Source organism: Oncorhynchus nerka, linkage group LG18 (genome assembly GCF_034236695.1).
Source record: "Oncorhynchus nerka isolate Pitt River linkage group LG18, Oner_Uvic_2.0, whole genome shotgun sequence".
NCBI lineage: Eukaryota > Metazoa > Chordata > Actinopteri > Salmoniformes > Salmonidae > Oncorhynchus > Oncorhynchus nerka.
Window position 1 is genome coordinate 20,217,824 of NC_088413.1, and position 25,020 is coordinate 20,242,843.

General features: G+C 40.8%; 2 protein-coding genes across 2 annotated transcripts in view; both read left to right on the plus strand.

The window, feature by feature from the left end:
- LOC115125365 (oxidized low-density lipoprotein receptor 1-like) overlaps nt 1–8,216 on the plus strand; it is a 70,322-nt gene extending 62,106 nt beyond the window's left edge. The window contains exons 5-6 of the mRNA XM_065003683.1: nt 4,250–4,412; nt 7,107–8,216. Of these exons, the coding sequence (XP_064859755.1) occupies nt 4,250–4,384 (135 nt within the window). The 3' untranslated portion in view covers nt 4,385–4,412; nt 7,107–8,216. The remainder of the gene's footprint in view (nt 1–4,249; nt 4,413–7,106) is intronic.
- Nucleotides 8,217–12,851: 4,635 nt separating this feature from the next.
- LOC115119597 (erythroblast NAD(P)(+)--arginine ADP-ribosyltransferase-like) lies at nt 12,852–13,846 on the plus strand. Its single transcript, XM_029648445.2, has one exon. The coding sequence runs from the start codon at nt 12,887–12,889 to the stop codon at nt 13,607–13,609; it is 723 nt and encodes a 240-aa protein (XP_029504305.2). The 5' UTR covers nt 12,852–12,886; the 3' UTR covers nt 13,610–13,846.
- Nucleotides 13,847–25,020: the final 11,174 nt, after the last annotated feature.

Consider the following 25,020-nt stretch of genomic DNA (forward strand, 5'->3'; position numbering starts at 1 on the left):
TATTTTTACAGCTGCTACTTTAAAAGTCTCCTGTAGGCTACCTGCACACGCTCATCCACTCCCCTCTAATATAATTCCAGCATCCAAACTGCACACCGGCCATTCCATTACACCAAAAAATGTAAATACATTTGGAGATTGTCAAGCCAAGACTTTAATACTGAGTAGGGAGGGTTAATTATGACACAAACAATGGAGATAAGCACTCAAAGTCAGTAATCGGTATGCAGTTATGCGTTGCTTATTGATTGGTGGAAAATGTGTTGCATATATCTTATATCATCATTATCTGAAGCCGGCTCTTATCATAGTGTAATAAAACAGGCAGAGAGAGCCGGCTCGTCTGTTGTGGTCGGCGAACCCTCAACCTTCTGGCCCGTTAGCCCTGCGTGGCATCGACTGTGGTAAAGTTGATATCCACGTTAATAAGCACAGGTTTGCTACATGTATTGTTATTAATCGTCGTAATACATTTTTCTGAGTACATTTTAATAGTAGGGAGTGTCTGCATATTTTTGGACAGGACAAGGGGAAGGTTATGTGAAAATATTTTTTACATTGCAGAGGGGGGTGAATCTTTTTTATGACACCTCAAGTTAGCAAGACAGTACAAACAGATCTGGGACTCATGCTAGGAAAGATCTAAACAGCAGTCAGAAGTCATGAGTGAAGTCCCCCTTGGTGACTGACTGATGACTGGTATCCTTCCATATCACAGGAGGTTGGTGGAGACCGGGCTTGTAGTAATGACTGGAGCGGAATCAGGGGAAGGGATTCAAATACATCAAACACAGGGTACTCCCTTCAGCAGCCTCCACTGTTCCACATATACCAAATATGATATATTTTACGACATATTTTAATTGACAATTAAGATTTTATATTTTATTCTATTGAATTATGATACTTGGTTCTGCCACAACATTTTTAAATTAAACCTGTTGTTGACAAATAGGTAGAACTCATCCAGTGACGTCATTCCCTGTCACACAACCTCAGAGACGGTGACCATGACAACTGACTGACCACACATTGAGATGTTTGACTTGGGGTTGAGAAGAGCGTGAGAAAGACAGAAAGGGGGAACGTTAACTCTTTCTCAGTAGCATCACTTTTAGTTGCAAATGGCCCTGTGGTGAACCAAGGTAGAGCTGTGTACATCCTCATGCATGTGTACATTTGCAGACATGAAGATCTGCATGACTTTGTGCACATATTAGCTTGGTGCTTCAGTGTGGGAACAGGATTTGTAGTTACAATTGATGTCGGAAGTTTACATACACCTTAGCCAAATACATTTAAACTCAGTTTTGCACACTTTCTGACATTCAATCCTGGTAAAATTCCCTGTCTTAGGTCAGTTAGGATCATCACTTTATTTTAAGAATGTGAAATGTCAGAATAATAGTAGAGAGAACTATTTATTTCATATTTTCTTTCTTTCATCACATGCCCAGTGGGTCAGAAGTTTACATACACTCAATTAGTATTTGGTAGCATTGCCTATAAATTGTTTAACTTGGGTCAAACATTTCGGGTAGCCTTCCACAAGCTTCCCACAATAAGTTGGGTGAATTTTGCCCATTCCTCCTGACAGAGCTGGTGTAACTTAGTCAGGTTTGTAGGCCTCCTTGCTCACACACACTTTTTCAGTTCTGCCCATAAATTTTCTATAGGTTTGAGGTCAGGGATTTGTGATGGCCACTCCAATATCTTGACTTTGTTATCCTTAAGCCATTTTGCCACAACTTTGGAAATGTGCTTGGGGTCATTGTCCATTTGGAAGACCTATTTGCGACCAAGCTTTAACTTTAACTGATGTCTTGAGATGTTGCTTCAATATATCCACATAATTTTCCTCCCTCATGATGCCAACTATTTTGTGAAGTGCACCAGTCCCACAACATGATGTTGCCATCCACATGCTTCATGGTTGGGATGGTGTTCTTCGGCTTGCAAGCCAAACAGTTCAATTTTTGGTTCATCAGACCAGAGGGCATGTCTCCAAAAAGTATGATATTTGTTCTCATGTGCAGTTGCAAACCGTAGTCTGGAGGTCTACAAAAACAAATCTGAAGTCTTGGCTGATTTCTTTTGATTTTCCCATGATGTCAAGCAAAGAGGCACTGAGTTTGAAGGTTGGCCTTGAAATACATCCAGAGGTACACCTCCAATTGACTCAAATGATATCAATTAGCCTATGAGAAGCTTCTAAAGCCATGACATAATTTTCAGGAATTTTCCAAGCTGTTTAAAGGCACAGTCAACTTAGTGTACGTAAACTTCTGAACCATTGACATGGTGATACAGTGAATTATAAGTTAAATAATCGGTCAGTAAACAATTGCAGGAAAATTACTTGTCATACACAAAGTAGATGTCCTAACTGACTTGCCAAAACTATAGTTTGTTAACGAGAAATGTGTGGAGTGGTTGAAAAACTACTTTTAATGACCTAAGTGTATGTAAACTTCTGACTGTATGTCTGCTTGTAAAGTCAGAAATCTGACCAGGTATAAGTATAGGTCTTTTCAGTCTGCAACACAAAAGTCCTGAAACTGAACAATACAAAACAACATCTATTGTACTACAGTCTGGTGAATTCAACAATCAGATTATTATAATCTGATAAAATGTTACAACAACAGTGGTATCAGACATACTGTTGTGAAAAATCATTGTGAAAAGTGCAAAAAAAATACTGTAAACATTGTAATCTCTGTGTAATATCATTTTGTAACTCTTTTTCCGTATGGTCCATCGATTTCCACTGGCCTTTAATGTCTCTTGCACTGAGATGCAGTGTCTTAGACCACTGCGCCACTCGGGTGCCCCTTAGGGCCAAATTAGGGTCAAATTCGAGCTGGCTCGAATGGAATTCTCTAATTGGAGCTGGGTCGAGGGAAACCCGGGCCAGTGCAGCCCAGTTTCACAACTGGTGCCAGCTCGATTATAAATTGTGCTGGTGACGTTGTTACCATGCAACCACCAGCTGATCACTGCTGGATGCTGATACCACGTTTAGCTAGCTCGTATTAGCTTGTTGCTGTTAGCTTGCACATGGACAAGCAGCACTGTTGTAGTCAAGACATGACATGAATTAGCATCATAGCTGGATCATTAATTTATTTGTGATTGAGCTAACGAGAGATAGCAGGAATTTTTAACTGCACAGGTCGTATTGAAAGCTAGCTAGCTAGCTACATCATATAGCCAATGCCATGGCTAGCAAGGTAGGAATAAAGCTAGCTAGTCTGTTATGTAGCGATAACATTAGCAAGCTAAATACATGGCTCTGTGTCTGGCTTCAAAGTGCAAATGGAACCGAGGCTTCAGTAACATTTCAACTAACTATCTACTAACTAACAATAGCCATAACCATAACTTTAACCCTTATCCTAACCCTAAACTATGTTAAACACATATCCAAGAGTTTTGAGGTCTGGTAGGTGTTTGCAATGTACTCAACCTGGAACACAGATAATGTTATGACAGGGGTTAGAGGGGGGGCGGGGCCCAGTTATCAAGAACCCTTTCAGCAGCCATGTTGACTAACAGAGAAAACAGAAGTCACAGGGAGGCAGTGAACAATCATACAACCTACCGTCTATCCACTTTGACACTAAACAGTGTCTTTGACACTAATATAAACAATGTGTTTACCTAAAAGATGGACATGATAATGAATATCTAATACAGTAATGGCACATGCAAAGTTACATTGGGAACTAAATGACATTTATCTTATCTTTGTTAGGTTATTTGTGTGTTGTGGTTTACACCAAACTCAACCTGATGACTGTCTGTCTCACACCTTCAAGAGGGCCTCAAACTTGTTAGCAGGGGTTTCTGAGGGGGGAAAGATCACAAAAGATACCTGTTAGGAACAGTTAGAAATGTTTGTGTGTGTGGGGGGGGGACTGGTGGGTTGTCTAACATTTTATTATGCTTTTGGGAGGGTAGTGTGTGTTTTTATTGGGCACAGGGGCACGTTTTTTCCTTGATTTACATTTGCCATTTTGCAGGATTCACTATATAATGTATTCTGCTGTATATAGCCACATTTCCTCATCTGCTTGCACTTCTTCTATAAAGGTGTTTGGTACTTGTCTTATGCACTATGTTTTCCACATGCTTACTACAGATTTACACCAGATAAACACTCAGCCATTTTCACTGGACTATCAAGCCCCTGTTGCTGCCAAATTTATCATCACTAATACAGATTTGTTTCTTTTGAGCATTTCAGATTCAGCATCTGGAGTACCTGCTTTATCAGGAGGACAACCTGGAATCTGGATACACTGTGACAATGGGGTCATTGTTCCTGACATCCCATGCCCCCTGTCTTCTGAGAATCTTGCTGTGCTCCAACGTCAATTGAACCCTACCACTCACTCCTCCTCTAACTGGTCAGGACATATACATACATGCTCTTCGATTAGTTATGAGTCTCCAGCCATTTTAGGTACAGTCCTCCAACACAATGGATATTGTTTTAGCCCCAGTGCCACTCTTGATAATGGCAAACATTTTGATTTTTTTGGAGGAGGGTGAAAGGATAACAGGCCCAGCTGTCAAAGTGAGAGAGTAGGCTATTTTGGATAGATCAAGTACTTTTGTGTAGTCTATTTTTTTGTTTTTGCCTTAGCACTTTTTTTTATTTTATTTTATTTCACCTTTATTTAACCAGGTAGGCTAGTTGAGAACAAGTTCTCATTTGCAACTGCGACCTGGCCAAGATAAAGCATAGCAGTGTGAACAGACAACACAGAGTTACACATGGAGTATACAATTAACAAATCAATAACACAGTAGAAAAAAAAGAGTCTATATACATTGTGTGCAAAAGGCATGAGGAGGTAGGCGAATAATTTTAATTTTGCAGATTAACACTGGAGTGATAAATGATCAGATGGTCATGAACAGGTAGAGATATTGGTGTGCAAAAGAGCAGAAAAGTAAATAAATAAAAACAGTATGGGGATGAGGTAGGTAAAATTGGGTGGGCTATTTACCGATAGACTATGTACAGCTGCAGCGATCGGTTAGCTGCTCAGATAGCAGATGTTTGAAATTGGAGAGGGAGATAAAAGTCTCCAACATCAGCGATTTTTGCAATTCGTTCCAGTCACAGGCAGCAGAGAACTGGAACAAAAGGCGGCCAAATGAGGTGTTGGCTTTAGGGATGATCAGTGAGATACACCTGCTGGAGCGCGTGCTATGGGTGGGTGTTGCCATCGTGACCAGTGAACTGAGATAAGGCGGAGATTTACCTAGCATGGACTTGTAGATGAACTGGAGCCAGTGGGTCTGGCGACGAATATGTAGCGAGGGCCAGCCGACTAGAGCATACAGGTCGCAGTGGTGGGTGGTATAAGGTGCTTTAGTAACAAAACGGATGGCACTGTGATAAACTGCATCCAGTTTGCTGAGTAGAGTGTTGGAAGCTATTTTGTAGATGACATCGCCGAAGTCGAGGATCGGTAGGATAGTCAGTTTTACTAGGGTAAGTTTGGCGACGTGAGTGAAGGAGGCTTTGTTGCGGAATAGAAAGCCGACTCTAGATTTTATTTTAGATTGGAGATGTTTGATATGAGTCTGGAAGGAGAGTTTACAGTCTAGCCAGACACCTAGGTACTTATAGATGTCCACATATTCTAGGTCGGAACCATCCAGGGTGGTGATGCTAGTCGGGCGTGCGGGTGCAGGCAGCGAACCGTTGAAAAGCATGCATTTGGTTTTACTAGCGTTTAAGAGCAGTTGGAGGCCACGGAAGGAGTGTTGTATGGCATTGAAGCTCGTTTGGAGGTTAGATAGCACAGTGTCCAAGGACGGGCCGGAAGTATACAGAATGGTGTCGTCTGCGTAGAGGTGGATCAGGGAATCGCCCGCAGCAAGAGCAACATCATTGATATATACAGAGAAAAGAGTCGGCCCGAGAATTGAACCCTGTGGCACCCCCATAGAGACTGCCAGAGGACCGGACAGAATGCCCTTCAATTTGACACACTGAACACTGTCTGCAAAGTAGTTGGTGAACCAGGCAAGGCAGTCATCAGAAAAACCGAGGCTACTGAGTCTGCCGATAAGAATATGGTGATTGACAGTCGAAAGCCTTGGCAAGGTCGATGAAGACGGCTGCACAGTACTGTCTTTTATCGATGGCGGTTATGATATCGTTTAGTACCTTGAGCGTGGCTGAGGTGCCCCCTTGACCGGCTCGGAAACCAGATTGCACAGCGGAGAAGGTACGGTGGGATTCGAGATGGTCAATGACCTGTTTGTTGACTTGGCTTTCAAAGACCTTAGATAGGCAGGGCAGGATGGATATAGGTCTGTAACAGTTTGGGTCCAGGGTGTCTCCCCCTTTTAAGAGGGGGATGACTGCGGCAGCTTTCCAATCCCTGGGGATCTCAGACGATATGAAAGAGAGTTTGAACAGGCTGGTAATAGGGGTTGCGACAATGGCGGCGGATAGTTTCAGAAATAGAGGGTACAGATTGTCAAGCCCAGCTGATTTGTACGGGTCCAGGTTTTGCAGCTCTTTCAGAACATCTGCTCTCTGGATTTGGGTAAAGGAGAACCTGGAGAGGCTTGGTCGAGTAGCTGCGGGGGGGGGCGGAGCTGTTGGCCGAGGTTGGAGTAGCCAGGAGGAAGGCATGGCCGGCCGTTGAGAAATGCTTGTTGAAGTTTTCGATAATCCTGGATTTATCGGTGGTGACCGTGTTACCTAGCCTCAGTGCAGTGGGCAGCTGATTCAAATGATCAAGTTATCATCAAACCTCATGTGGTATTTATGTATTCATTTGTGATGCTATCCTTGATATGACCCTGCTATTGTCACATGCTACACGTGCACATGTATCTATCTATCCAATGTTATCATGATTTGTTATAAGGGATATTATCCCTATATTATACAGGAAGTATTATTAAAGAGATGCTTTACATTGACATACAGATAGAGATGTAGTAGTCCCAGAGTTAATGATCCAAGGTGAGTTTTGTATTTCACCTCCAGATGATTATGGTGACCGTGTTAGAATAAAAAACAACTAAGCTTAATCATGCTCTCTCTCTATCCATCTGTCTCTCGTCTGCAGGTATGTTTTGATGTGAGAGAGGAAGCCAGTCCCGTCATTGCCACCTCACCCACTCTTAAGATAACCTTCGGGCCGACTGGGAGCCCAAGGCTGGTTAGGAGACACCGCTAGAGACACTTTGTAATTGTGATGAACTGAGATAATAGTAGTGTAACACTGTAATTCATTAATCATATGCTGTCTTCCCTGTTCCTCTGTTTGACCTGTTCTGTCTTCTACACCTCTACCTCTACCTCCTCTTTCTTCCTCTTTGTTTTAATAAACACCATATGTGCATTGAAGTACAGATTGAACTTGTATTTAGAACATACTATTACAATTATAATATTTATAATGCATGTATTATGTATTTATAACATTGGAATACTATCCTGTGTCCTCAGATGAATGTAGATGAAGGGAGTTAGATACGCATAGGTGTATTGCTGTATATATGAATTACAAATCAGCCTTTACATGTTTCTAGTCTATTGTATAGTTACAATGTGTAATCATTGATGTCCCAGGAGCAGGAGTGGTAAAAACTGTTGAAGTGTATAATTGTAATACATACATGCAGACACAGCATCATTCAAATAATGGAGTTTGATACATCTGGTATTGAATATGACTGAAAAATAATGTCTCACAGAGATTCATACCTGAACCGCACCTTTATTTTCCAAGGATGAGTACATGATCGGTGAATATATTCAATGTACAGGCTACAATGTTGGGATCTCATGTGTGGTAATAACTACAGTACATGAATATAGGACTTTCATCCTTGGGACATAAATGTCATTATATTCTACTCTATCTATAGGCTTCATTAATGCCATTCAGACTTGAAGTCAATACAACAACTATGATAGCTGAGGTTCATAGATAGGTTCTGAACTAATGTTCATACCAAACATTTGAAGGGTTCTGAACTAATGTTCATACCAAACATTTTAAGGGTTCTGAACTAATGTTCATACCAAACGTTTTAAGGTCCATACACAGATCGACTACATACTGTAGCTAGCTACACATCCATCAGCATACAGTTATTTTTATCAATCCATGTTTACCAAATGGGATATATTTATAAAATATGTTAATGGACAATAAAGATGTTCTATTTTAGTCTATTCTGTCCTGTTCTATTCAAATTAGGATACTTGGTACTGCCACAAAAAAAAGACTGACGTGAAGTTGTCTACACATTAGTGAGCACTGAAGTTCAGAGTGACTTGACCACTCAAAACCCACGCTAACGTTTGAGGCCCTCTTGAGGTGTGACAGAGTCAACAGACTGAGTTTGGTGCAAACCACAACACACACAACCTGACAAAGATACATGTCATTCAGTTTCCCAGATGCAACTGGGAAACTTTTTTTTGTGGCAGTACCAACCACTACTATAAAACACAATATCTCTAAGAGATGGACATGATCATAAATGACTATTACAGCAATACTGACACCTGCATAGTTACATCTGGCTAACTTAATGACGTTTATCTTTGTCACGTTGTTTGTGTTGTGGTTGGTGTTTACACTAAACTCAGTCTGATGATGACTGTGTCACACCTTCAAGAGGGCCTCAAACTTTAGTGTGGGTTCTGAGTGGAAAAATACTAGAAAAAGATACTTGTTAGTGGGAAAGATATAAACAGAAGTCAGAAGTCACCCTGATGATTGACTGATGACTGGTATCATTCCACATTTGACCAAATGTGAAATATTTTATGAAATATTTTTTAAAAACTGTAATATCATTAACCACTTACACTCGTGGGAATTTACCTATATGGATAGGGCTTAATTTCTTGTTTCTTGCAGAAGATACATGCATAACCATGGTAGCACTTAAAAGGGAACAGTTGGGAGACTATGGAACAATGATTAAACGAAAGGTGAGGACACAACAGGTCACCTGACTAGACTGAATCCAAACATTACACTGTTGATTATATGTGCATTTTACATTGACATTTACATTACAAACCAGAACTGAACTAAAAAGTATTCCCATCCAACATTTACAAGTCATTCAACGAAGCCACTCGTACCGAAAATAAGAGCAACAACACAATATTTAAGTACCATTCCCTGCACCTTCTGACCAATGCCTTAGGAATTCTGAACAAGAACATGAAGTATTTCTAAATCTTCCGATGAACCAGAGGCTTTCTATGGTGTCTGAAATACTACAATGCGATTTGGACAGCTCTTTAGACAAGCAAATCACCTCTAAATACCTTGGAACTCACTCCTGTTTTGAGGTCACCACCTACCTTGGTGCCCCACTGGGGGGGTACTCTCAGCTGCCGCATGAGAAGGAGGTGCTGATTCCCCCCTATGAAGTGTTCAATAGACAATATTTTCTATTCCATTCATATTAGGATACTTCCCAATGGGCACAGACGTCAATTCAACATCCATTCCACGCTGGTTCAACCTCATTTCATTGAAATGACGTGAAAACAACATTTATTCAACCAGTGGGTTGGTTCTTTCACAAACGTTTTACATTAAATCGTATCACTGAGAAATCGCTGGAACTGTGACGTCATTACCAGTTACTCACACAACCTGAGAGCCTGTGACCGTGTGACCATAGGATCTGGTACTTCTGTGTGGTAACAATGTTTGTGGTTGTGTGGGCTTGTATTAGTCAGATGTCTGACCAGGTATAAGTAGACCTTTGCAGAAAAGCTGCAAACACAAGTCCTGAAGCTGATCAATACAAAACAACCTCAATCGTGCTCCAGTCTGGTAAGTTGAACTATCAGATCATTATAATCGTATAAGATGTTACAACAACAGTGGTGGTATGATATATAGCATTGTCAGTGGTAGTATTCATTATTTCTCTACAGAGTTTATATCAGTAGTACTAATTAAATACATAGTTAAATACTAACTAAATACTTACTTAATATTTAGTTGTGTTACAAAGCGGGAATCAAATGGATTTAAATGTCATTTTTTTGTCAAAGATTTACACAAAATACTATTTTTTTTAACTAGGCAAGTCAGTTAAGAACAAATTCTTATTTACAATGACAGCCTAGGAACAGTGGGTTAGTTAACTGCCTGTTCAGGGGTAGAAGGACAGATTTGTACCTTGTCAGCTCAGGGGTTTGAACTTGCAACCTTCTGGATACTAGTCCAGCACTCTAACCTCTAGGCTACCCTGCCGCCCCTAGTTCTAACTAGGTGTCAAAGTGGAAGAAATTATTTTACATTTGTGAGAAGTTAATGAAAAATAAAACAAATATATCTTGATTAGATAAGTAATTCAACCCCCTGAGTCAATACATGTTAGAATCAATTTTGACAGCAATTACAGCTGTGAGTCTTTCTGGGTAAGTTAGGAACATTTGCCTACCTGCATTGTACAACATTTTCATTTTTTTGTATTCTTAAAGCTCAATCAAGTTGGTTGTTGATCATTGCTAGATAGTCATTTTCTAGTCTTGCCATATATTTTCAAGACAATTTAGTCAAAACTGTAACTAGACCACTCAAGAACATTCAATGTCGTCTTGTTAAGCAACTCCAATGTACATTTGGCCTTGTGTTTCAGGCTATTTCCTGCAACATTTTGCAACATTGTATTCTGTACAGGCTTCGTTCTCCTTCTGTCATTTAGGTAAGTGTTGTGGAGTGAGTACAATGTTGTTGATCCATGCTCAGTTTTCTACTATCACTACTAGCATTACAATCTTTAACTGTTCTAAAGTCACGATTGACCTCATTGTGAAATCCCTGAGCGGGTTTCCTTCCGTTCTCTATAGAGTTTACATATATCTGTTGTCATTCTGCGGTCAATTGGAAAAAAGTAGCAAGACAATGTGGAGGATGAATCAGAATTAGTTGGGTAACATAGATAAATAAGATATTTTATTTACATAATATGCTTATGTGAGATACTTGTCGTTAGAATGTATCCTTTTGGACTATACTGTTGGCAGTTGCACTTTTCCCTTCTCAGCTAAGGAAAAGTCATTTGGGGCCCAGAGAGGGGAGAGGTCAGGTTTTTCTTTAGTATGTCTCTGGTGCTATGCAGAATATCAGAAAGGGAAGAGAACAGGATGGAACATTGTCTTCATATGTGAATGTATCTGTTAAACCATGTGAAGGGATGGCGTGATTGACAGGGAACCAATTACTTGTCTCCACAATGTCTGTTGCCAAGTCACTCCCCTCAGTGAGCTTGTCCAGGAGTGGGGTCAAGGGGGGTTACTTGAGATGGGAGTATCTAGAGTTGACAATTGTGTTATGCCTTGGATGAGGTAATGTTTTGGTACTATGAAGTACCAGGAACAAGATTAGAACCTCGTCTTAGAGACCAAACTGGACGATAATTTATAGCTAATGCTATCTGGCTATGGGATACTCCTTTCTCAAGTAAAAGGCCCTTTGTGAAGTTTTCCTAAGATCTGTGGTTCGTCATGTAAGTTGAGAGGGGTGTATCTTTGCTATAAAATATCTCAGTTGACATTATGTTGACACTCTCAACTTTTCATTAGAGATAGTGAATTGTTGAGAGTCAAATGCTATTGCAAAAGCTTAATTATTATTAAAGATGAAGTTTAAGTATAACTCTGACTGGTGGTTTGTAACTCTCCTCATTTGGTAATACAGGAAATTGCCAAGACCACAATTATTGAATGAGACTTGATTGACAGTAGTTTTACTTCACAACAAAGCCTTTATTAAATGGTGGCTTTCCAAAAACTCCTATCAATTTTTAGAAGTGAATAATATCAAAGCTATTTCTATAATGAATATAATGATTGCCAGTATGTTTACTATCAGCTCCTATATGGTGCTTTTGCAATTCATTTTAAAATGTGAAAAACATCAAAGCTATGTAGTATCATGTTGGGTACTGTTATGATGAAAGCTATGTTGTATCATGTTGGGTATTGTTATGATGAAAGCTATGTTGTATGTTGGGTACTGTTATGATGAAAGCTATGTTGTTCATGATTGACTGTTAATGCTATGTTGTATCATGTTGGGTACATGATGAAAGCTATGTTGTATCATGTTGGGTATTGTTATGATGAAAGCTATGTTGTATCATGTTGGGTTATGATAAAGCTGTTATCATGTTGGGTATGATGATGAAAGCTATGTTGTATCATGTGTTTGTATTGTTATGATGAAAGCTATGTTGTATCATGTGTTTGTATTGTTATGATGATGTTGTATCATGTGTTTGTATTGTTATGATGAAAGCTATGTTGTATCATGTTGGGTACTGTTATGATGAAAGCTTTTGTATTGTTATGATGATGAAAGCTATGTTGTATCATGTGTTTGTATTGTTATGATGAAAGCTATGTTGTATCATGTTGGGTACTGTTATGATGAAAGCTATGTTGTATCATGTTGTATTGTTATGATGAAAGCTATGTTGTATCATGTTGGGTATTGTTATGATGAAAGCTATGTTGTATCATGTGTTTGTATTGTTATGATGATTGGTATTTGTCTCCTGTACATGGTGTTTTACTACAGTGCTGTTGAAGTCATGGGGACAGACAACATCCTAACCTTTGCTGTGCTGTGTGTCTTCCATGTTTGGACTCTGGGTGTGGACTCGAAGATGGTAAGACTTGGACTCCAAGATGGTACTTTCAGCATATAGTCTTGCTACTTTTAATCTGAGAACAAGATTGTTACAGTAAAAAATATATAATAATAATATATATAAAACTGTTTCTCTGTATTCTCCTCCGTATTCTCTGAAGGTTATTCTCCATCAGCCTGGTCTCAATTCCAGCATACCCTTAGACATGGTCCCTGACTCTGTTGACGACATGTATAATGGATGCACTGAACAAATGTACAACAAGGTGCAGAAGGAATATCTTGTACATGAAAACAAAGAGCCCTTCAAAAATGCCTGGAAGTGGGCCGAAAGGTGTGCAAAAGATGTGAAGGAACGATTCCGAAAGGACAAGTCTGAGTACAATGTTGGCGACAAACTTTCACATAATCATATCAAGGCTATCTGTGCTTACACAACAGGTCATCCTTCAATACACTCAGAGTTCAACCAAGCAGTCCGGACCAATAGATATGAGTATACAACCTCCTTCAAGTTCCACTCCCTGCATTTCCTCCTGACTGACGCCATTCGCCTCCTGAAAAAAAAACAATCTTGTCACATCACATACAGAAGAACCAAAATGAAGTTTGTGGGTAAAGTTAACAAAACTATTAGATTTGGCTACTTTACCTCCAGCTCTCTTAACAAGGACAATTCTGAATTTGGAGACAAGTCCTGCTTTGAGATAGAGACGTGTTTTGGCGCTTACCTGAAGTCCTTCCCCAAAATGGGTACAAAAGAAGAGGAGGTGTTGATTCCACCTTATGAAGTGTTCAACGTTACTGAAGTCCTCAAGAAAGAAGATGATCCAACACTTTGGTGTGATGTTGTGAACAAACTACAGAGCACCAAAATAGCCAAGAGTAACCTGAATTGCAAAATGTTTAAGAAGCCAATTATTAATTAAGAAAATGAACATTGAGTCTTTGTCCCTAAAGAGGATGTAATTCAACCATCTCAGCTTCTTATTCTCACGCTTCTTACAAAAATAAATACAATAAAATGTTGAGTGACCATAGTTTCTATTGTTATACGTTAATTGGTTTATTTGTGGATGTTACATACAAACCTCATCCTGACTACCAGAAATAGTTATTATTAAGATGTGTGTATTAACCTGTGTATCAGACTTTAAAGCACTTATATACCTTCTGCAGCTTGTGGCAAAATGAATAAAGAAAATCATTGAGCAGGAATACTGTATTCGTCATGTATTTTTGGTTTAAACTATTAACGTACTACGTTTAGACAAAGTGAAATTAATCCATGGATCAATCTATAATATTACATGACAAGTTTAATTGTTCAATAAAGTTATGCTTAATTACTTCCTCCGAGGTGGCACATAAAGCCACAAATAAAGTGATACCTGAAACTACCAATTGGTACTGAAGGATTTTTTTTTTTAATCCCATGAAACATTCAAAATCGTGTAAAAACATTAAAACATTTACTACTTTCACAAAAAGACAACATAAGGCATCATGGAATTATACAATTAATGTTCTTCCATAGAATACTTCTAACAGTCCAACATGGCTTCTGACCAATCATATGGCCAAATAAGGATTGGCTGGCTGGCTCCACAGTACTGTTACAGAGCAAAGTTGGCGTCTTGACTTAAATTGGCCGACAGGCGTCACTCATCACCAGATTCTCAGAGCAGGTGGGGCCCCACCCCTGCTGTCCCTGATTGGCTCCCCTCCTATTTCTGTCCTCCAATGGGGTGCAAATACACACGTGATTCTCTTCTGGTTGGTTAATAAATCAATATACAGCACAGAGAAACACACACACTCAGTCAAGTGAAGAAGTCTCCCTCCATCCCCCCCCCACACACACCTCTCTCTCTCTCTCTCCCTGTATCTTCTTCCTTCCTTCCGTCCTCCCCCTCCCCCCCCCACCCCCCCCCCACCCCCTCATCTCTCTGTCCCTCCCTCCATCAGGTTGGAGGTGTGCAGGACCAGGATGGAGCCTCTGGCTCCCAGGTAGAGTGTGTCAGAGCTGGGGTCCAGCAGGAGGTCGCTGGTGTTGGACACCCCCAGAACTGTGCCTGATGAATAAATTAACTAAGCTGATGCTGTGTTGTTTGTTTATTAATTTGTGTCTAAAAACAAGACATAACCAATGAGTTTTCAAATAGAATAATGGACATTTTACAGTATATCTCTAATTTCTCAGCAGACCATAGATTAAAGCTGCCTTTTTCAAACCTCTCCTCTGGAGCCCCAGACATTAATTGTTGTAGCCCTGAACTAGGATGCCTGATTTGAATAGTTAAAGGCTTCATGATTAGTTGACAAGTTGAATCAGGTGTGCTACTTAGTTCTGGAATTGTTCAAATACATGGAATGGCTGGGGGTCCCTGAGAAGAGGTTTGAAAAAGGTTTAAACAATAAACTCAATACCAGTATTTTCACTGACAAGACACCTTCTCACACAGCCAATATATCGCTTTGTTGGAGAGAGAGACAAAAAAAATCTTGGTCCTCCTCTCCCTCTCCATCCCCATCGTTGGGCTCTCCTTTCCTCCAGAGGTTGGAGAAAACACACAAAGATAGGGCTGGATTCAACCACGGCTGGCTGGTGGCACCATAAATGGGGAGGAAGGGCTCATGGTAATGGCTGGAATAGAATGGTATCAAACACATCGTTTCCATGGTTTCCATGTGTTTGATACTTCTCCATTCACTCCATTCCAGCCATTATTATGAGCCGTCCTCCCCTCACCTGCCTCCCCTGGCAACCAAACCACTTCAACACTTATGCATTCTCTTGTTTAGCGATATTGAGTCTTTACAGTTTGATTGTCCGCATGGTCAGTAGTATCTAGTCTATTGATGCAAGGAGCATCAATCTAAGGAACATAACGAAGAAATGCCCTTCAAAATCTGTCAGTTTAAGGTAGAGATACCTGTTTTTGCAAGGGCTGCTTCTCAATCTACCGCATCTGCCTATAGTGGCCTTCCACATCTGCCTATAGTGGCCTTCCACATCTGCCTATAGTGGCCTTCCACATCTGCCTATAGTGGCCTTCCACATCTGCCTATAGTGGCCTTCCACATCTGCCTATAGTGGCCTTCCACATCTGCCTATAGTGGCCTTCCACATCTGCCTATAGTGGCCTTCCACATCTGCCTATAGTGGCCTTCTGCGGTGGAAGGTGTCGGAGTTACAACTGCGTTTGTCAGACCATGAAACATCCCGAAAAACGGTCTTCTCATGGAAACGTCTGTAGCGTCCGAACGGGTTGGCCGACAAACTAATATGGATAGATGAGACTCTCACAAACACGATGGTGGTCTCCGTTTTGCACTACGATCCACACAAGTATCATGGAACTATTTTGAAGGTAAACTGTACCGGTAGAAAATGAATGGAAGTAGGGAAGTAGCGCCACAGTCAAATAATATTACTAAAAAATATTCATATTCATGAAATCACAAGTGCAATATTGCAAAACACAGCTTAGCCTTTTGTTAATCCACCTGTCGTCTCAGATGTTGAAATGATGCGATGTGATCTTTCACGCTCATTTTTCAAAATAAAAGCCTGAAACTATGTCTAAAGACTGTTGACACCTTAGGGAAGACATAGAAAAAGGAATCTGGTTGATATCCCTTTAAATTGAGGATAGATATGCATAGGAACAGAGAGGTTTCAAAATTAGAGGCAATTCCTGATTGGATTTTCCTCAGGCTTTCACCTGCAATATCAGTTCTGTTATTCTCACAGACAATATTTTTACAGTTTTGGAAACTTTAGAGTGTTTTCTATCCTAATCTGACAATTATATGCATATCCTAGTTTCTGGGGCTGAGAAATAGGCAGTTTCAAATGGGTACGTTTTTTAGCCAAAAACGAAAATACTGCCCCCTACACGCAAAAGGTTAAATATATTTAAGTATCAAAAGTACGTAATTTAAGTAAAAGTATTAATCATTTCAAATTCCTTATATTAAGCAAACCAAACGGCACCATTTCCTTGTTTTTATATTATTTACGGATAGCCAGGGGCACGCTCCAACACTCAGACATAATTTACAAACAAGGCATGTGTTTTAGTGTTTTAGTGAGTCCGCTAGATCAGATGCAGTGGAGATGACCAGGGATGTTCTCTTAAAAAGTGTGTGAATTAAACCATTTTCCTGTCCTAAGCATTCAAAATGTACACATACTTTTGGGTGTCAGGTAAATTGTATGGAGTAAAAAGTACAATATTGTCTTTAGGAATGTCGTGAAGTAAAAGTAGTCAAAAATATAAATAGTCAAGAATAGATATCCCAAAAAACGACTTAAGTAGTACTTTAAAGTTGTGGATGGGTTGTTATTAGTAATTGTGGGCGGGTGCAGGGTGAACAAACAGCTGATCCTCACATGGCTTCTGTCTTGAACCATGACAAAGATTGTCTATTATATTGAGAAGATAATCAAGTGACAGCTCTATCAATGGATATACATATCCTCAAATGATGGAAGGCGAGATCAGGTGGAACCATTTGAGGCAATGAGAGATCAGGTGGAACCATTCAAGGTAATGAGAGATCAGGTGGAACCATTTGAGGTAATGAGAGATCAGGCAAACGTGTGAACAACTGGCTACAAATATGTTTCTCTCAACCTCACACCAAGTCTAATAACATAAACAACCTTATTAAGATCTGTTAATGTAGATTTTTACATCAACAAATAACCTTCAATTAATTGCATTTTCATCTCTTATCAAAATTAAAATAAACCAATAAATATATTTTATTTTAAAAATTATCTTTCTCAAAAACATCACATACAATAATCTCTCAATGTACTCCCCAAAATGTTTGGGTGGGGGTGACCCCGCCAGGGGAAGCCAGAGATCGGTGTATAATGGTGAGATGCTCATCAAATCAAATCAAATCAAATGTATTTATATAGCCCTTTGTACATCAGCTGATATCTCAAAGTGCTGTACAGAAACCCAGCCCCAAAAAAAAAAAACAGCAAGCAATGCAGGTGTAGAAGCACGGTGGCTAGGAAAAACTCCCTAGAAAGGCCAAAACCTAGGAAGAAACCTAGAGAGGAACCAGGCTATGTGGGGTGGCCAGTCCTCTTCTGGCTGTGCCGGGTGGAGATTATAACAGAACATGGCCAAGATGTTCAAATGTTCATAAATGACCAGCATGGTTGAATAATAATAAGGCAGAACAGTCAGGTGGACTGGGGACAGAAAGGAGTCATCATGTCAGGTAGTCCTGGGGCACGGTCCTAGGGCTCAGGTCCTCCGAGAGAGAGAAAGAAAGAGAGAATTAGAGAGAGCATATGTGGGGTGGCCAGTCCTCTTCTGGCTGTGCCGGGTGGAGATTATAACAGAACATGGCCAAGATGTTCAAATGTTCATAAATGACCAGCATGGTCGAATAATAGTAAGGCAGAACAGTTGAAACTGGAGCAGCAGCATGGCCAGGTGGACTGGGGACAGCAAGGAGTCATCATGTCAGGTAGTCCTGGGACATGGTCCTAGGGCTCAGGTCAGTTGAAACTGGAGCAGCAGCATGGCCAGGTGTACTGGGGACAGCAAGGAGTCATCATGTCAGGTAGTCCTGGGGCATGGTCCTAGGGCTCAGGTCCTCCGAGAGAGAGAAAGAAAGAGAGAAGGAGAGAATTAGAGAACGCACATTTAGATTCACACAGGACACCGAATAGGACAGGAGAAGTACTCCAGATATAACAAACTGACCCTAGCCCCCCGACACATAAACTACTGCAGCATAAATACTGGAGGCTGAGACAGGAGGGGTCAGGAGACACTGTGGCCCCATCCGAGGACACCCCCGGACAGGGCCAAACAGGAAGGATATAACCCCACCCACTTTGCCAAAGCACAGCCCCCACACGACTAGAGGGATATCTTCAACCACCAACTTACCATCCTGAGACAAGGCCGAGTATAGCCCACAAAGATCTCCGCCACGGCACAGCCCAAGGGGGGGGGGGCGCCAACCCAGACAGGATGACCACAACAGTGAATCAACCCACTCAGGTGACGCTCCCCCTCCAGGGACGGCATGAGAGAGCCCCAGTAAGCCAGTGACTCAGCCCCTGTAATAGGGTTAGAGGCAGAGAATCCCAGTGGAAAGAGGGGAACCGGCCAGGCAGAGACAGCAAGGGCGGTTCGTTGCTCCAGAGCCTTTCCGTTCACCTTCCCACTCCTGGGCCAGACTACACTCAATCATATGACCCACTGAAGAGATGAGTCTTCAGTAAAGACTTAAAGGTTGAGACCGAGTTTGCGTCTCTGACATGGGTAGGCAGACCGTTCCATAAAAATGGAGCTCTATAGGAGAAAGCCCTGCCTCCAGCTGTTTGCTTAGAAATTCTAGGGACAATTAGGAGGCCTGCGTCTTGTGACCGTAGCGTATGTGTAGGTATGTACGGCAGGACCAATTCAGAGAGATAGGTAGGAGCAAGCCCATGTAATGCTTTGTAGGTTAGCAGTAAAACCTTGAAATCAGCCCTTACTTTGACAGGAAGCCAGTGTAGAGAGGCTAGCACTGGAGTAATATGATCACATTTTTTGGTTCTAGTCAGGACTCTAGCAGCCGTATTTAGCACTAACTGAAGTTTATTTAGTGCTTTATCCGGGTAGCCGGAAAGTAGAGCATTGCAGTAATCTAACCTAGAAGTGACAAAAGCATGGATTAATTTTTCTGCATCATTTTTGGACAGAAAGTTTCTGATTTTTGCAATGTTACGTAGATGGAAAAAAGCTGTCCTTGAAATGGTCTTGATATGTTCTTCAAAAGAGAGATCAGGGTCCAGAGTAACGCCGAGGTCCTTCACAGTTTTATTTGAGACGACTGTACAACCATTAAGATTAATTGTCAGATTCAACAGAAGATCTCTTTGTTTCTTGGGACCTAGAACAAGCATCTCTGTTTTGTCCGAGTTTAATAGTAAAAAGTTTGCAGCCATCCACTTCCTTATGTCTGAAACACATGCTTCTAGCGAGGGCAATTTTGGGGCTTCACCATGTTTCATTGAAATGTACAGCTGTGTGTCATCTGCATAGCAGTGAAAGTTAACATTATGTTTTCGAATAACATCCCCAAGAGGTAAAATATAGAGTGAAAACAATAGTGGTCCTAAAACGGAACCTTGAGGAACACCGAAATTTACAGTTGATTTGTCAGAGGACAAACCATTCACAGAGACAAACTGATATCTTTCCGACAGATAAGATCTAAACCAGGCCAGAACATGTCCGTGTAGACCAATTTGGGTTTCCAATCTCTCCAAAAGAATGTGGTGATCGATGGTATCAAAAGCAGCACTAAGGTCTAGGAGCACGAGGACAGATGCAGAGCCTCGGTCCGATGCCATTAAAATGTCATTTACCACCTTCAAAAGTGCCGTCTCAGTGCTATGATGGGGTCTAAAACCAGACTGAAGCATTTCGTATACATTGTTTGTCTTCAGGAAGGCAGTGAGTTGCTGCGCAACAGCCTTCTCTAAAATTTTTGAGAGGAATGGAAGATTCGATATAGGCCGATAGTTTTTTATATTTTCTGGGTCAAGGTTTGGCTTTTTGAAGAGAGGCTTTATTACTGCCACTTTTAGTGAGTTTGGTACACATCCGGTGGATAGAGAGCCATTTATTATGTTCAACATAGTAGGGCCAAGCACAGGAAGCAGCTCTTTCAGTTGTTTAGTTGGAATAGGGTCCAGTATGCAGCTTGAAGGTTTAGAGGCCATGATTATTTTCATCATTGTGTCTCTCTTGATCCTAGGTCCTGGCAGAGTTGTGCAGACTCAGGACAACTGAGGTTTGGAGGAATACGCAGGTTTAAAGAGGAGTCCGTAATTTGCTTTCTAATAATCATAATATTTTCCTCAAAGAAGTTCATGAATTTATCACTGCTAAAGTGAAAGTCATCCTCTCTTGGGGAATGCTGCTTTTTAGTTAGCTTTGCGACAGTATCAAAAAGGAATTTCGGATTGTTCTTATTTTCCTCAATTAAGTTAGAAAAATAGGATGATCGAGCAGCAGTAAGGGCTCTTCGGTACTGCATGGTACCGTCTTTCCAAGCTAGTCGGAAGACTTCCAGTTTGGTGTGGCGCCATTTCCGTTCCAATTTTCTGGAAGCTTGCTTCAGAGCTCGGGTATTTTCTGTGTACCAGGGAGCTAGTTTCTTATGAGAAATGTTTTTAGTTTTTAGGGGTCATGTCTCCACCCTAACAAAGGTAGTCATTGTCCCAAAGGAGGGAAGGCAGGAAACAAGTTTAGGTCTACAAATGATGCACATAGAAAGGCATCAGGTTTATTCCGGACAGATTTTGGCAAGAGATAGCTCTCACTACACCTCGTCCTCTCTGCTAAAACTATCTCACCGGAGAAAGCATCCGAGTGAGCGAAACAGTCTTGCTTACTGTATACTGAGTGTACAAAACATTAAGGACACCTTCCTAATATTGAGTTCCACCCCCCTTTTTCTCCTAAGAACAGGCTCAACTCATCGTGGCATGGACTCTACAAGGTTCGAAAGTGTTGCACAGATATGCTGGCCCATGTTGACTTCAATGCTTCCTACAGTTGTGTCAAGATGGCTGGATGTCCTTTGGATGGTGCACCATTCTTGATATACATGGAAAACTGTTGAGCGCGAACAACCCAGCATCGTTGCAGTTCTTGACCCAGCATTGTTGCAGTTTTTGACACAAACATTCACCCTCTGAATGGCACACATACACAATACATATACAGTGGGGCAACAAAAAAAACATAATTTGCAAATAAATTCATAAAAAATCCTACAATGTGATTTTCTGAATTTTTGGTCTCATTTTGTCTGTCATAGTTGAAGTGTACCTATGATGAAAATTACAAGCCTCTCTCATCTTTTTAAGTGGGAGAACTTGCACAATTGGTGGCTGACTAAATACCTTTAGGCCCCACTGTATATCTCAATTGCTTCAAGGCTTAAAATACTTCTTCAACCTGACTCCTCCCCTCCATGTACACCGATTGAAGTGGATTTAACAAGTGACATCAGTAAGGAATCATAGCTTTCACCTGGATTCACCTGGTCAGTCAATGTAATGGAGAGAGCAGGTGTCCTTAATGTTTTGTACACTCAGTGTTTGTATCCCATCAATCTGATGCTGTCTGGACATAAATAGCATGTATGACATGCCATACTCTCTTTGTCCAGATAGCATTAGATACATGGTCTACACATACTGAGACAGAGGGGCGCTGTTTCGCACGCTCGGATGCTTTATCTGGTATTGATGCGTCTTTCTGTCTGCACGGGTCTCTGTCAAATAATTGATCAATATTTCAATATTTTATTTGGAGAGGCAAAGAGGTATGTTAGGGTGGGCCAGGCCCCCTAAGGCCCACAACTTCGACCCTGTGTAAAGCACTTTAATTGTGTCAAGACCTGCCCTCAGTATCTTTAGTAGAAGATCAACAAGTCGGAAAGCCTGAACGGTAATTCAATGAGGCCAAACACGCATGTTAAAAATGTATATATTTTAAATCAAAGTTTATTTTATTTTCTATTTTGTAAAAAAATACATATACAAATGCATTTTGGCAAGGCACATAGTACATTTTACAAATCCTTTTCAAGATATTAATCAAAAGAGGGATATTTCAAACATGGATTCCTCATCAAAATAGAGCCCCCCTCCAACAGAGAAAAACAACAATATCATCATAAAACTCTTCACTCTATGAATCCTAGCGGTTAAGAGCGTTGGGCCAGTAACCGAAAGGTCGCTGGTTCAATTCCTCAGACCGACTGGATTAAAAATATGTTGATGTACCCTGGAGCAAGGCACTTAATTAACCCTAATAGCTCCTGTAAATCACTCTGGATAAAAAGTTTTGCTAAATGACTAAAATGTCCATTTGGCTGATGAGAAGTAAGCAAATAAACATACAGTTCTTTACTCCACCACCATTACGCTCTCCACTCCCAATACCTGCAGTAGAACCAACACAGAGTTAGACTGGTCACCCTCTCAGAACCTAGAGTATGAACAACACAGAGAATCAGTCCTACTCCTTACGCTGTGATCAGTGTTATTAGAGCAGTAGTCTTTTACCTCGGGGTGGTCAGTGGGGTGCCGTCCACCCATTTCCAGGTCCCCGCAGTAACATTGGTGGAGTGGAGAACTGTGGGTATATTTCTTACTTCTCATCAGCCAAAGAGTATGGTGGGATGTTGAGCATCTCAGGGCAATTCATTGGATCTGCGAGAAATAGGCCTCTCTGGCTACGTTTACACAGGCAGCCCAATTCTGATCTTTTGCCCATAAGTGGAAAATAATCAGAAGTGGGCTGCCTGTGTAAAGGCTACATGGTACTTTCTCTGCATTGCTGTTTAAGGAACTATATATACAGGAGGAAATCTAAGGTGGAATTACAAAGAAAAAAATATATATATATTCAGGTCCATCCATTTGGACCTGATCCATATCATATGAAATGGATACCACATTTTGGGGACCTGCTTTGGCTAGTGAGCGCTACCTTCAAAGCTACTAGCTGAAATGATACATACCTTTATAATGCATAATTAATACAATGTCTGTGGCAGGTAGACTAGCGGATAAGTGTGTGGGCCATGAACCGAAAGGTTGTTGGTTTGAATCCCTGAGCTGACAAGGTGAAACATCGATTGGTGTGTCCTTGGGCAAGGCACTTATCCCTAATTGCTCCTGTAAGTCGTTCTGGATAAGAACATCTACTAAAATATATTATCTCTCTTTTACCTGTTCCTCTCTGCTCTTTATGATCTTACTCTGTGGTCAGTCTTGGTCCACCATTTGGGAATGGAGGACCTACTCTGTGGTCAGTGTTATTAGAGCAGTAGTGTATTACCTTGGTGGTCAGTGGGATACCGTCCACCCATCTCCAGGTCCCCTTAGTAACAAAGTCAGTCAGACCAATCCAGACACTCTTGTGGAGGTTGAAGATAATTTTCTGTTTTTGAAAAAGATAAACATATATACATTCTGTTTGATTATATCTAACCCCTGCACACCCATATTGTCTCTCTCTCTCTCTCTCTTACCTGTTCCATATTGCTGTTTATGATCACAAGGTCTGCTCCTCTCTCCAGACAGTCCTCTCTGCTTGCTCTCCTCCCAGGTTTTAGTCTCAGTAGACAGGAAGTACTAAATGGATTCAAACTTGTGACAGGTTACAGGACAGGGTTGTTGTGAAAGATGAAAATATGAATTGACGTCCAACTTCTTACACTGTAAACTTAATGACCGAATACAGACACATGCTCGGGCCTGTGTGATAATGACATGATCATTTAGTGCGGTAGATTTACTAGCCTCCCACTCCCATTTCTCTCAGTCTGTAGTTGTTCTCTCTCTTCAGTACATTTGTTTTCATAAACTATGAATCTCGTTAAGTCCTCATTATCTGCAACGACTAAAAAAGAGAAGTTGCTCACTAAATTAGATAACATCAGAATTGCTAAAATAGTAAGAACAATAACTATAATGTTTACAGTAACTTTGAGCGCAGCAAGAATGTCACGTTGCCAAGCCACATCCAAAGGTAAAGGCCAAGATGTAAATAGAAAAGTAGAACATCTGGTGACCTGTGATGAAGACGGCATCAAGTCTAGTCAATGTAATGAGGGCCTTATACTCACAGGCCTATGATCCCAGCCAGTAGAACACACAGCAGCCCCAGAAACACTGCAGCAACTAGGAAGGATCTCTTCCCTGAGCTATCAGGCTCTGTGGACAAATAAGAGAGACTTGTGGTGTGTTGTGTTGGTCAATTATTTGTAACAGTGTCTGCAGTCTCTTCTCTCTTGGTGCTGGTCTCACCGTCTCTCAGGGTGTCTGCACTGACATAGATATCCACAATCCTCTCCTTCATCTCACCTCTGTTAAACTTGACCTTCTTGTTCATATCTGCTACTACAGCAAAAGTTGTAAGTATTTGTTGTCAGCAGCGGTCCTTTGAGACAGGGGCTGTAGCTATTGGGTAAAAAACTGTCTACTTCCGTGAAGACACTCAAATTATATTTTTGAGCGAAAATTAAGGTATTGGAATGAAAAAAGCACGCCAGGTGTATGTTAAAGTAACTCTCCAGTGTTTCCAGATTTCTATAAATTATTACCTATAATTTATAAAAAATATGAGTGAAATAGTTTAAGTTCCAAAAAATTCTAAATAAGTGCATTATGTTAAAATGCTTTTCTGTGTTGGAAAGGTGTCACCCCAACAACAGAATGGGGCATATACCGGTCATAAAAATATGAACGTGAGTAGACTGCTGATTGGCCAGCTCATCCTCAGGAGTA

Excerpts from the sequence above, each read along its gene's own strand:
- LOC115119597 (XM_029648445.2), top strand. The coding sequence starts at position 12,887 with ATGGTCCCTGACTCTGTTGACGACATGTATAATGGATGCACTGAACAA.